The sequence below is a fragment of the Pezoporus wallicus genome, unplaced genomic scaffold (assembly GCF_028554395.1).
Source record: "Pezoporus wallicus isolate ANWC-B61680 ecotype Strahan unplaced genomic scaffold, APGP_CSIRO_Pwel_v1 contig_4684, whole genome shotgun sequence".
Lineage (NCBI taxonomy): Eukaryota > Metazoa > Chordata > Aves > Psittaciformes > Psittacidae > Pezoporus > Pezoporus wallicus.
Genome location: NW_026637499.1, coordinates 1,790,033 through 1,802,202, shown reverse-complemented (window position 1 = coordinate 1,802,202; position 12,170 = coordinate 1,790,033). Strand labels below are relative to the sequence as shown.

General features: G+C 44.3%; 1 protein-coding gene across 1 annotated transcript in view; it reads left to right on the top strand.

Moving 5' to 3' along the window:
• BRINP1 (BMP/retinoic acid inducible neural specific 1) overlaps positions 1-12,170 on the top strand; it is an 86,498-nt gene that overhangs the window by 60,546 nt on the left and 13,782 nt on the right. Inside the window, exons 4-6 of the mRNA XM_057405894.1 lie at positions 4,276-4,445; positions 5,744-5,849; positions 11,827-12,063. Of these exons, the coding sequence (XP_057261877.1) occupies positions 4,276-4,445; positions 5,744-5,849; positions 11,827-12,063 (513 nt within the window). The remainder of the gene's footprint in view (positions 1-4,275; positions 4,446-5,743; positions 5,850-11,826; positions 12,064-12,170) is intronic.

Genomic DNA, 12,170 nt, shown 5'->3' with positions numbered 1-12,170 from the left:
ACTGCTGTCTGTTAAGAGGGATTCTGCAGTGCAAAAGGGTCTTAGTTTTAGTGTACTTTGTTGCTGTGGCTTCTTCTAATGTACCTGACCCCCAGCCTTGCCACTTTGCGAAGTCTGCAGTGAACTTTGAGGGATTTCTGGCCATCTGTCTGTTCCCAAAGCATTTTGCAGACACTGGGGTGAGACGGAGATGAGATTAGATGTGTGCATATGATTCATACACAAATTAGGTGGTAGGTAGATTGGCACAGTTCCACTGAAGTCAAATGGCCTCTCATGTGGCAAACGTCCTTCAAAGGTCCTCGGGCTGCTTTTGCAGCCCAGGCAGTCAAAAACATCCCTCCATCTGTAAGAAATGTGAGAGAAAGCAGGTTTCCATGCACTGAAGGGTACAGGTGACTGCCTGCATCAGGCCTTAATGAAGTCTGCATAAAGATAAACTGCTTTTTATTGAGGAAATCACTTTTCAGGACCATATTTTACAAGAGCCAGCCAAGTAAAGACTCCAGTAAAGCATTGAGAGTGGTTTTGTGGGTTTGCTATTCTTTCCATCGCATTCCTTTTTCTTGCCACTCGCATCCATGGAAATCTGAAAGAAGACCTTTGATAGTGAAATATATTTTTAATTTTGCCTGGCTGAGGTTGTGAATTATTCACGGGGGTTTGTTTCTTCTCCTGAGTTTTACAACACAACACTTTTAAATATGCAGAGGCTTGTAACGAGAACTGGTGGTGGAGAGGAGTGCTAAACGCTCCATCAGCCCAGAGCATGGTGAGCAATGGGAGGGGAGGGAAGAAGGATTTATCTGGGCAATGGCAGTCCCAAAGAAAATGTAGATGAAGCTGGGCATGCATTATGCAAGGAGGACACATTCTTATCACAGGCTGTGGGCTAAACACCACCACCGGGATATAAAACCAGGCATGTCCCGGCACCCTTGTTCTCCCAAGACTTTATGGCTCCTCAGAAGAGTAACAATGATTCTGCTTCGGATTACAGTGGTTTGTAATTTACCTGATGTCTTATTAGGTTGCAAAGGAGTGACAAGCACACAGGAAATTGTTCTGCTTTTAAATGCCAGCTGTTTCATGGTCCCCAGGAGGCTGGGTGATGGATCAGGCCAGCCCACCTCAATCCAGCAGCTATTTTCACACCTGGCCACATGAGGAACAGCTCTGATGCCTTTCAGCCTACAAAGCAGTCACATCCCCCTTGGGTCCAATAAAACCCAGCTCTGCTCCAGTTTAGTTCTGACAAAGGAATTGGTGAAGGGTCATTTTGAGGGCACCCATGCTCTGGGAGGAAGCACACAGAGCTGAGAGGCAATTTGCAGGGAAAGCCCTAAAGGAAAGGCAACTTTGAACATAGCATCTGCTTAATAAATGAGAAATTAAGACTTAATAATGCAGCAAAAATCTGTTAACCTCTCTTGATCTAGAGTGCTGCTTTCTCATGCACATGCTCCATGGGGATGCTGTGCTTTTCCACATCTGCACACATGCATGTGGAATAGGTTTCCAGCAATGGTATTTCTGGTCAGCACCCTTCACTCCTAGGGGCATTATTTGTCCCTCAGGAAAAGCATCAAACCTCATAGTCCTTGCTTTCCTGCTTTCTTCCTCTTACTCTCACTGGAAGGGTCCAAACACCTCAGAGAGGGGATAAAATGACAGTTTTTTTGTGGGGAAATCACTGATCTGCACTGCCCTAGAGCACAGGTTTATCCTCTCTGAGGTCAGGAGCTGTTTCAGTTGCTCATTGCTTGTTTTGTGTCGTCTAGGGACAGAAAGCAGGTGGATTTCCTGGTGATCTGAAACCAGTGGTGTTGCCTAATGTGATTCAATTCAGGATTCTTGGTTGCTCTGTTCAAGGCACCTCCAATCCCAACATTCTTCTAGCTAAAATGAACTAGTCTGGAGTGAAAAGCTTCTGATTTTTGTGCCTTGACTATTAACAAAGGTGTGACAATTTTCCAGAGAAATCTGGTATTTTCCATTTACTGGTGAGATTAGAGTTGTTGCCTGGATCCAAGAGGTTCCTCTGAGAATTGCAGCTAGGGGGGGATTATCCAGGTCTTCTCTCTCCTGTCACAGCCTTACAAAGAGGTGACAAAGCATCATTTATGTCTGCTGCATCTCCACGCTGTTAAATGCTTCTGTTACATGCAAGATACAAAACTTTGGGCTCATTCACACAAAATCAGCCTATCTTTCCTCAAGCCTCTTAGCTAACTCCTATTCAGGCTTCCTTTTGGTGGCAAACAAGTTTTCTCATGCAGATTCACAAAGTCTGACCTTCCCTCAAATCCTCCTGTAAAAGTCACCTCAAAGCTGAAACCTGACAACACATCAACAGTGGCTGGGCATCTGGTGTGTGGTGACCGCTGTTTCTTGTGCTAATCACAGTCATCTTATTGCCTTGTGCTTTGCTGCCTGTCTGTTGTATACAGCTGTTGTCTCCTCAGATGTGTGGAGTTTAAATACTCTGGGACAGGATCTATCTTTCTGCTGTGTGTGGCTAGAACCTGATGTGACAGAGCCTTGATCCCTGCCAAGGCCTCCTCATGCTGTTCAATGTACAATGATGATAACGGTGATAAAGGAATCAAAGCGGCTCATTTTCCAGGGAAAGTGTATTTGTGAGAGGTAACAATGAGGATGCTGTTACTACAACAGCTTTGATCACAGGCAAAGGATATGATGTTATTCTAAAGAAAATATTAAAGAGAGAAAGTTTTCCATGCCAAACTTCACCACTTTAGCTCCTGTGAAGCCAATTAAAAGATTTCAACTGATCGATTCTTTTGATGAAAACTATCTTCTTTCCACCAAAAAAAAGTTCATTTTTCATCTTAAAGCCAAAGGCTCAATCCTCAGCATATCAATAGCTTGAAAAAAAAACTGAAATCCAATAAGAAATATTTTGATTTTCAGCCAGAATATTTTGGGTTTATTTTCAGGCATTTGGCTTCCAGATGAAAGCTGGAAAGTATCCAGGAAAAAAAAACGGGGGGGGGGGGATTTTTTGCATGTATGCAATAAAAGAAATTATTTGGACAAATCAAACTACTTCAGCTAATAAGAATTTTGAAGAAAAGTGCTTGCTCTCTAAAAAAACACAATATGCAAAAATGCTGAAGAGCAAAACATTTCTTGGCTGAGAAAGTGGTAGAACATTATTTTCCTCTTTGACCATGCTATCATTGCCAGGGGCGATGTATTCATCAGTGGTTCATCTATCAAATGAGAACAAGTGTCATTCCTCTCATTAAGAGAGCTATGTAGAAATGGCAGAAATTTCTACCGTGGGTGTCTATTGTCTTTGTTAAAATCAAAGTCACATGTTAAGGGTGCAGGATAGGTTTCTACTCTTTTACGCCTCCTATAGTGCCAGCCTTATGTTAAGGATGAGCTGGATTTTAGTCTGGCTCATCCAGCACAGAATGAACTTTTGGCTAAATATTGCTTCTCAGCTTTATGTCCTTTTCTTATCTCTCTTGTTACATTCAGGCTTCTGCTGATGTTTAGGATGGTTGGGGCTCTTTAGTATTAGCTGTTTCACTCCCACAACAACTCCATGGTTACTGGTTCAAAATCACCTCTTGTCCCTTACCTCATAGAATACTCTTCACTCTCCACTGAAATTCCCTGAATGAGACTCTAGGAGAGGAAGAAAAGCAGAAACGGTGGTTGTTTTAAATTAGCTTTCTTATTTGTTCTTTCTTCTGATTGCTCCCCTTCACTCACTTCCTTGCCCTCATCCTTTCACATGCTCACTGGAAGCTGAAGAGTTGCATCTAGCGTTTATCCTCTATACCCACCTACATAACTGTGTCCTAGTGGCAACTTAAATCATTAGTAAATCCTTCCAGATATCAGGTCAGAGACACCTGCATAAAATTGGTCTTCTCCCATTGAGTGTGCATCATTCTAGGGGTGCTGCCCACAGAGAAAAGCATTCCTAAAGAGGGATGAGTGCTCTGAATCCTTTCCAGCAGTTGTAGTAAAGCTATGCTGGCTAACAAACATCCAGAATGTTATCTACTCGATTCAGTGGAGCTGATCTACAAGTGTGGTAGCCCTGGCCTTTCTGGATGAATAGAGAAGAAAGGTCTTGTATACTAACTACAGTGAAGTTCTGGTACTGGTGAGGAAAGGTGGATGCATTTAAAAGTGCTTTAGGTGTTGGACTTTTCTTTCTCTAGGTGCCACATGTTCCTGTTCAGCTGAACCTCCACAGCAGCCTGAAATCTCCTCCTTTTCTTTCTGCTGCAGGAGAGGAGGCCTTGACCATGTACATGGACAAAAGCCGCCTCGACAGAAAGTCAGGAAATGCTACCCAGAGCGTTGAAGCGTTGCACCAGCTTGCTTCCTCCTACTTTGTAGACCGCGATGGCACCATGAGGAGACTCCACGAGATCCAGATCTCTACCGGAGCAATCAAGGTATTGTCTCCTGCCTTGGGAAAAGAAAGAAGATTGTGTGCCCATACTAATACTGTAGGGATTTGGGCAGGACTTTGCTAGTCCAGTGTGATGTCTTTTTTGATCACAAGTTGTTTTGTTCTTGCACTGAGTTCCTGGGTAAATTGTTCTCTTATTGACCTTACTGAAGAATTTATTTCCCTAGGGTGAGTAATAACTGGAAAGAGGAGGGGGTATTCAGTGTGATAGTTGTGTAGGATAGGAAACTTCCACTATGTGTGGTGGCGACCTCTAGAAGGGAGAGAGGGAACAGCTAATCCAGATCAGAGATGGAGCTTGGAAGGAAAAGGCAGGTCTGTGAAAGGGGCAACCACATCCGACCCAAGAGTATTCTCATCTTGCGGGTGTAAGACTGGTGAACATCTCTCAGGTGAATTTACTACAAGAAAAGATGAAAAACTCAGTGTGGCATTACTGAACGGAACGGGCTGAGACAGCTTGAGGGTTGCAGCAGGACCGAAGGGAAGCTGCTCAGAGCATACGAAATAGGGAAAATAGCTCTGCAGACAAAGGCTGCCTTCTCTGAAAGCAATCATCCTATACTGGGGAGGGATTTTATTGTTGCAGAGTTCACTCCAGGGAAGGAGATATGGATGGAGTCATCATTGTTAGCCATTTCTGAAAGGTTTCAGCTCTGTGGTGTCTCATGGCTGAGTGTGTTCCCTTTTGGGTGGGAGATTGTATTGAGATATTGAAACAGTGACAGTAGATAATCATCCTTTGTGAATTCAGGAAGGGCAGCTCTCCTCCGTGTCTGGAAACCAACAGCAACCACAACAGCAACCACCACAGCAACAGCACCGCAGGTCATCTGTGCCTCCATCAATCCTCAGCACAAGGATGGTGTGCAAATACGTTGTTGGGAGCACTAGGCACTGTAGTGGGCTGGAAATCCATCTCTGTAGCTTGCTTTCCAATAAGAGAAGCCAGGGAATAATTCCTCTACTGGCTTCTGATGTTCTCCAGTGGAGATCCTCTGTGAGAAACATCAATCTGCAGGCCCTCATTGCCAAGCCCAGAATAATATGCAGTACCATAAAGAAAGCAGACACAGTTTGCTGTTTTCACTTTTGAGTGAGCCAAACATGAGCTGTGTCTGTCCAATGTGGGGCGGTTTCTTTTCTGTGTTAGGGGAGATGTATTTTGGATTGCATCAGTTGCTGATAAGGAGTCACTATATTACAAGGTCTGAAACTGCCTAGGGAAGATGTGGTGCTGCAGTCAAAGGGAACACTCTCTGTTTTCTACATCCTCCATAGGTAACAGAAACTCGGACTGGCCCCCTGGGCTGTAACAGCTACGACAATCTGGACTCTGTGAGTTCTGTCCTTCTGCAAAGCACTGAGAGCAAACTCCACCTGCAAGGTAGGGCACAGGAATAAGGGAGATGGATATAGGGATGGAATGGGGGATGAAATTAGAGTGGGGGGAGAAACCTTTTTGAATAGCATTTTCAACTCCTCTGCTGTGATTGCTGCCTTCACTGTAAGTTCCTTGAAGCAAGACTGGTGGCTTCATCTGATGCTCAGCACAGCAAAGCCAGAGCTTGACAGGGACTGAGCTACAGGCACAAAGAACTGCAGGCTGGACCTACTGAAGTGCCTTTTGTCATTCAATTTTGATGGACTTATGCATATAATACATACACCAATATAAATACATGTGACCTTTTCCTTTAATGCTGAAGGGGCACTCTACCCCATCTCTCTCTGTCCCTCCCAAATTGCTGATTCGCGTGAGAGGTTTGCAGATCAGCTTTTGGGACTCTCTAATGACCATAATCTTTTGGAAAAGTCATAGAGGTTTTATTTGGATGCTAGAAGCCATGGCTTCAGTCCCAGTTGGGGAGCTGGTCCAGAAGTCAACAGATAGAGGTCATGACTGAATTAATACATACATACATGCTGGTTAGCAAGAAGTCAACTTCAGCAGAATGAGGAAATTCACTGGGTGTGTAATTTACTAAGGTTATTCCTAAGTTTTTTGACAAAATAAGGAAATGTGGGATTTAATTGCTCGTTTGCCCATCTGGTTTTATTTCTGGAATCCTTGTACTTGCACCAATTTTAATTTTTCAGATGAATGGGCTACATTACATCTTCCGCTTAGAGTATAATTTGGCAAGTGCTGTTTTAATCTTGGTTGCACAGAAAGTGGGTTTCATTTACTGAGTCATGTTGTGGATATATTGTTGTTGTTGTTGTTGTTATTCTCCTTTAAAAATAACAGGCAGGTTGTTTTCACTATTCCTGTGATTATCTAAATCATTGAGTTCTGGTTCTTACCTAATTAACAGTAAGTGATTTGAGGCTTTTTATATACTGCAATGATGGCTGCTGGTAATGAAAACTGGAGCATGACACATCAGATAACTAGGTAAACAGTTAAATAAGCAGACAGCTGGGTTTATAGGCAGACAAAGTGATAAGTAGGTGAATCAATACATCCCTATCGGCTATTTGACTCTACAAAAGAAGAGAAAAAGCAAGGTGCCTGAGAGGGGGAAGGAGGTGGAGGAAGAGGGAAAAATTAGGAGATGAGGTATGTAAGGTAGATGAGGCTGTGATTTCTGATGGGAGTAGACAGAGACCTCAGGGGTCAACCACACGTTGCATAATCCAGTGAAGAGAGACCAGACCCAGCCAAGGTATACAGGGAGGAAAGTAAGAACTCCTCCTAATAGAACAAAATGACCTTTAAAGCTACACCTGAGTTTTCCACCTAATCTGAAGTGTGGTTCTTGGGATAATTACCCAGGATCCTTCCTCTGCTCTGAGAGGCCTCATTAGGAATTAGTCACAAGGCTGCAGGTAATGGATCGTGACCGAGTCTCCTCTGATCTGATTAGCAGCTGAGCATAAGCTGCTAACAGAAATCCATGTTTCTACCTTCGTGTCACTCCAGCTCTGAGGCTGGCTCAATAAAAGAGCAGCTTCTTTGTGACAGGGGGAATTTCTGTTTCTGCACTTGCTGCTGCCCAGCCCTGAGAGCTGTGGCTTCAAAGATGTGCCCTTTAGGAGATGCAATGGCCAGACCCAGAGCTAAGCTACCTTCCTGCTGCACGTAGGGCTCAGAAGGTCAGCCAGCCTGGAGATTTTGAGGAGGACCTGGGTGTTTGCACAGTGCAGGGTGTCTGGTTCTGCACCTATGGTTACACAGACTGAAAAGCATCACTAATTTATAAACCAGTATCCACATAGACGCAGCATGTATCTGCATCTGTGTTTGGAGTATATATACAGGTGCATCACAGTATAAATATTATCACATAGTACATATCACAGTAGCTTAGGTTTCCCTTTTTCTTACCTGGAGGCAGGTCCCCTATCCCGTATGTAAGGAGGGCTGTGTGGTGATGCAGCTTCTCTGAAAGGGATGGGGGGGATCCTGTGGTGGGCCAGTATCTCCCAGGTGACTGCACTTCCTTGCACTTTGTATCCCTCTGTCCCTGCTTCCAGTGTTGCTGATGCACGAGCTGCCTGGGAAAGGAGTAAATCAGAGCATAGCAGGGGACGATGCTAACAGCTCTGCAGTGGTCTAGTGGGAAACAGGAGTTTGTTCCCTGGAAGAGTGTCCTAGGCTGAAATTTGAATATTTGAGTGGAAAACAAAAAATGCATCACTTTGAAAAGTTTGGGAAAATTAAAATTCCAGAGGTGTATCCTCTTGGACACTGTGACAGCATATGTCAATATTGCAACATGGCACTATTTCAACAAGGTAAAATCCTTCTGTGCTATTCCAAAGATTCTGACATTAAACAGGAAATAGTGCATATTAGGCAGTTACATCAAATGCGGTAATAGAATATTAAGATTTGCATTACAATTAATACTAAAGCCTTTGCCAAGATGAGCAGAGCAGTAATGACAACACAAAACAGTCCAGCTTTTCAGTGAAACAAAATGAGGAAGTAGAAAAGAAATACATTTAGACCTTTCGCTGTCAAGAGTGCTTTTGGAGTCAACATGCTCTCACCAAATGCTTCAATGAAACTGCATTTTCAACAGAGAACTCTTCTGTGGAAAATGTTTCAAATAGCTCCAATTTAGAGCTGGGGAAATTTACCTCTTTTAATGTAGGAAGCCTTTTATACACAGTCCAAAGGCAAACATCTCTCTCTAATAGTTTTTCTAGGTGAATTAAGGACACGTCCCCTTGTGAGACACTTCATGTTCTGCCTGTAGTTATCTAAGGCAAACTTATATCAAATCTGTGCTGCTCTTAATTTTTAAAGGGGAACTTCATGCTATACACGGTGGCAGAATTCCTCCTTCTGATCCATGTTACCTTAACACTTGTCACCAGCACACCTACCTTCTGCATCTCTTATCAGCTCCTGAGCCCATTCCTTATGCACCTCAGCTTGGGCTGAGGTGTTCATCCCATGAAAATGGTCCCAGTATCTCAGCCTGTAAGGTTGCCCCCCTGCTTGGCTGCTGACATGAGGTTCCTTTATCAGTAACCTTAACAAGATTTCTTCCACAAAGAAATTCCTGGCTGGAATATCTGTGAGTCATATGTGCAGCTTTAAAGTTAAGGCTTTCGCTTCGGAGTATGCACACTTGTGTCTGGATGAGCAGCTGGATTTGTGTGTCACTAGTTCCTGCTCTAAGCACATATTTGAATATATGCTGCTTGTTAAATGCTACAATTAGCTGCCTGGGTTCCAGCAGAGCTGCTTACCTGATTAAAGTTCAGTATTTATATATAAGTGTTCTTTTGAATTGGTGCTAAGTGTATGCAGGGATGATTGCCTTTTAAATCTGAGATTATTTCTTAAAGAGAAGATCCTGGAAAGGTTTCTTTAGAAACCACGAGTTTTATGGGCAAAAAGAGCATCCGCATGAGGCCTCTGTAATGCAGGATGAGCCTGTGTCATCTTTTGGAGGTTACTGGGTATTTGGTTACTGGGTCTGCATGTGCTGACATACACAATCACTGACCATTGTAATTGGCAGTGCTTTCACTGAAACTTTAGTTGCCTTTTTTTACCCCCATTCACTCCAGGAAAGACACAATTAACTCGAAAACCACTTTCATTTGTAGCTGGGACAAACAGCCTGTCAGTTTAAAATTCAAAGAGAAAACAGGGTGAGCAGAAGAACCTGTAATCATTTGGGTTTCATATTCAAAGGCTGAGGCCAGGGCAGGTTGCTCCTCTGTGAACCAGAGAGTGGAAAGACTTATTCATAGGATGTGGACCATTTAATAAACAGGATCAATGCACATCAAGGAGTTCAACCCCCCTTTCTTGCGAGCTTGCAAGCTCAGTGACCACAGCAGCCTTCAGGCTCTCCAAACCCCTTTTGTAGGTCTCCATTCTCCAGCAGCCCTTCACTTTTTTTCCATCCTGAAGGAAAGTTCTTGGAGCTTGGCAGGTGGGACCATCCCTAACATCAGTGTGAAGGTGTGAAAAGGGACCATCCCTGTGCGGTGGTTGCTTCAGATAAACCCCTAAAAGAGATTGAGCTTCAGTGCTTCCTGAAGACCACAGGAGGAAAGCTGAGCTTTTTGCTGAGAAACATCTCAGGAAAGCCCAAATGACCTCAAAATGCTGATCTTATTTGACAAGTTTTGAGGTGTTCACAGGGATGCTGAGGATTAGGGTTCAGCCCCTTGCATGCTTCCTCCCTTTCACACACCACAGAAAAGGGAGCAGGATCTACGCACACGTGATGCTTCCAAATTCTGGGTTTGAAACCCCTCTGCAAGTGTCACAAATGTATTCATCTGCTGAAGGTTGTTCTGTGTTCATTCTGCTTGGTGGCTGCCACCATTCCATGCTCTGCTGCGGATTAGGTCAGACAATGGGGCAGTTGCTGCCACCAGGCATGGTACTGCCATATGCCTCCTGTTATCACCATGTGCCCTGGCAATAGCAGGAGTGGAGAGGAAGCAGAGGTCCCTGTGCCTTCAATAGCCTCCTGATCCCCCCTGTGCTTGGTCTTCCAAAGGTTCCTTGTCAAGGCTGAGGTGTCTCTGTGGAACCAAAACAAAAGGGTAATGGGAGTCCCAAGGGCACAGCCCACTGCTTTCCTCTTGCTTGGGGTGACCATGACCCATCACAGAGATGGGCCTGAACTCCTGAAAGGAGTCGCAGCCCCTTTTGCCCTTCCTGTACACTCTCATCCTCTGAATTATTGTCTTATTTTCATTCCACTCCAATGAGCTGTCAGCAACAGATACAATAATTCAGCACAATAGAAACACCAACAGATGGGTAATTGACCCGCGTGCCTTCATTACACCGGAGTTCAGTGCTGCTGCTCAAGCCATAAATTCCTATATCTGCTCTTCCAAAATCCCTGGGCCTTTTATGAGGAAGACAACTGGTCCAAGCTTCCTGTGAATGCTCTCTCAGAGTTACTGTCATCCCTGCCTCACGCACCAGAGACACTGACTGAGTCTGACAAACAGGACTCACCAGGTAGAAGAAAACAGCTGTGGATCCTCAGGGATACCTGTAGGGAGCCTGCAGACAGGGACTGGAAAAGTACAGGCCAGAAAAACAAGCACACTGCACACAGGGCAAACGCTCACACTGTTATCATGTCCTCTGATACCTGAGCAAGTGTCCACCTACACTAATGCCTGCACAGATGGATGGATACACAAACACTCAGATGGAGAAAGAGATATGGGGATAGAGCTCTCCAGTAATGTAAATCTTCAGAACACCACTGAAATCACTGGCACTAAATCCATTTGCACTTTTATAGGATTTGGCAAGTAGCCTTCCTAGCAGGGAGTAAGCTGAAAAGACTCAGGTACCCAGCTCCTGTATTTACACCTTGGGAGCTGGGCACTTAACTCTGCAAGGGCCTTTTCTAAATCCCTCCTTGTATTATTTTCCTTTCTCCTTCAGTGTGTAGTTTCCTTGTTTCTGTGGTACAAAACCTGTTTAGTCTCTCTCAAAACAGGTCAGAACAGCATAATGCTGCTCATCACTTCTGAACTAGCATTTTGTTGCAAAGTATAAAACCCCCACATATAGGAATAAAGGTGGCTTCATATTCAGCTGTTTTGTATTACACTGGGAGCCAGGACTGGGATGAAGGGGGTACACTGGGTGCTGGGGAGAGGGGAGTTACTTGTCACCCTTCTCTCACAGAGCAGATGGGCTTTACTCCTAGCTAAGTCACTCCTTGCACTGGAGACATGCAATTTGTACCCCACCTTCCTTACTTGTGACAGCTTCAAGAGAAATATCCCAGCAGCTTTTAATTCCTCAGCATCACTTTCCCAAGCTGTTAATGAAACACGTTTTGAAAGCAGAACAGGTACCTGAAATGACTTTTTTTTTCTTCTTCCCACATCCCCACCTCTCGTTTCTATGCCAGGTCTCCAGATCATCTTCCCTCAGTATTTACAGGAGAAGTTTGTCCAGTCTGCCTTGAGCTACATCATGTGCAATGGCGAAGGGGAGTACATCTGCCGGAACAGCCAGTGCGGCTGCCAGTGCGCAGAGGAGTTCCCGCAGTGCAACTGCCCCATCACTGACATCCAGATCATGGAGTACACGTTAGCAAACATGGGCAAGACCTGGACAGAAGCCTATAAAGATCTGGAGAATTCAGGTAATTGAGCATAACTCATGTTTCAAGCAAAGCATGTCAGATTACACCAGGTCAGGATCTTTTCTTCTCTCAATATAATGCTCCAGTTTAGACAAAAAAGTAAAGGG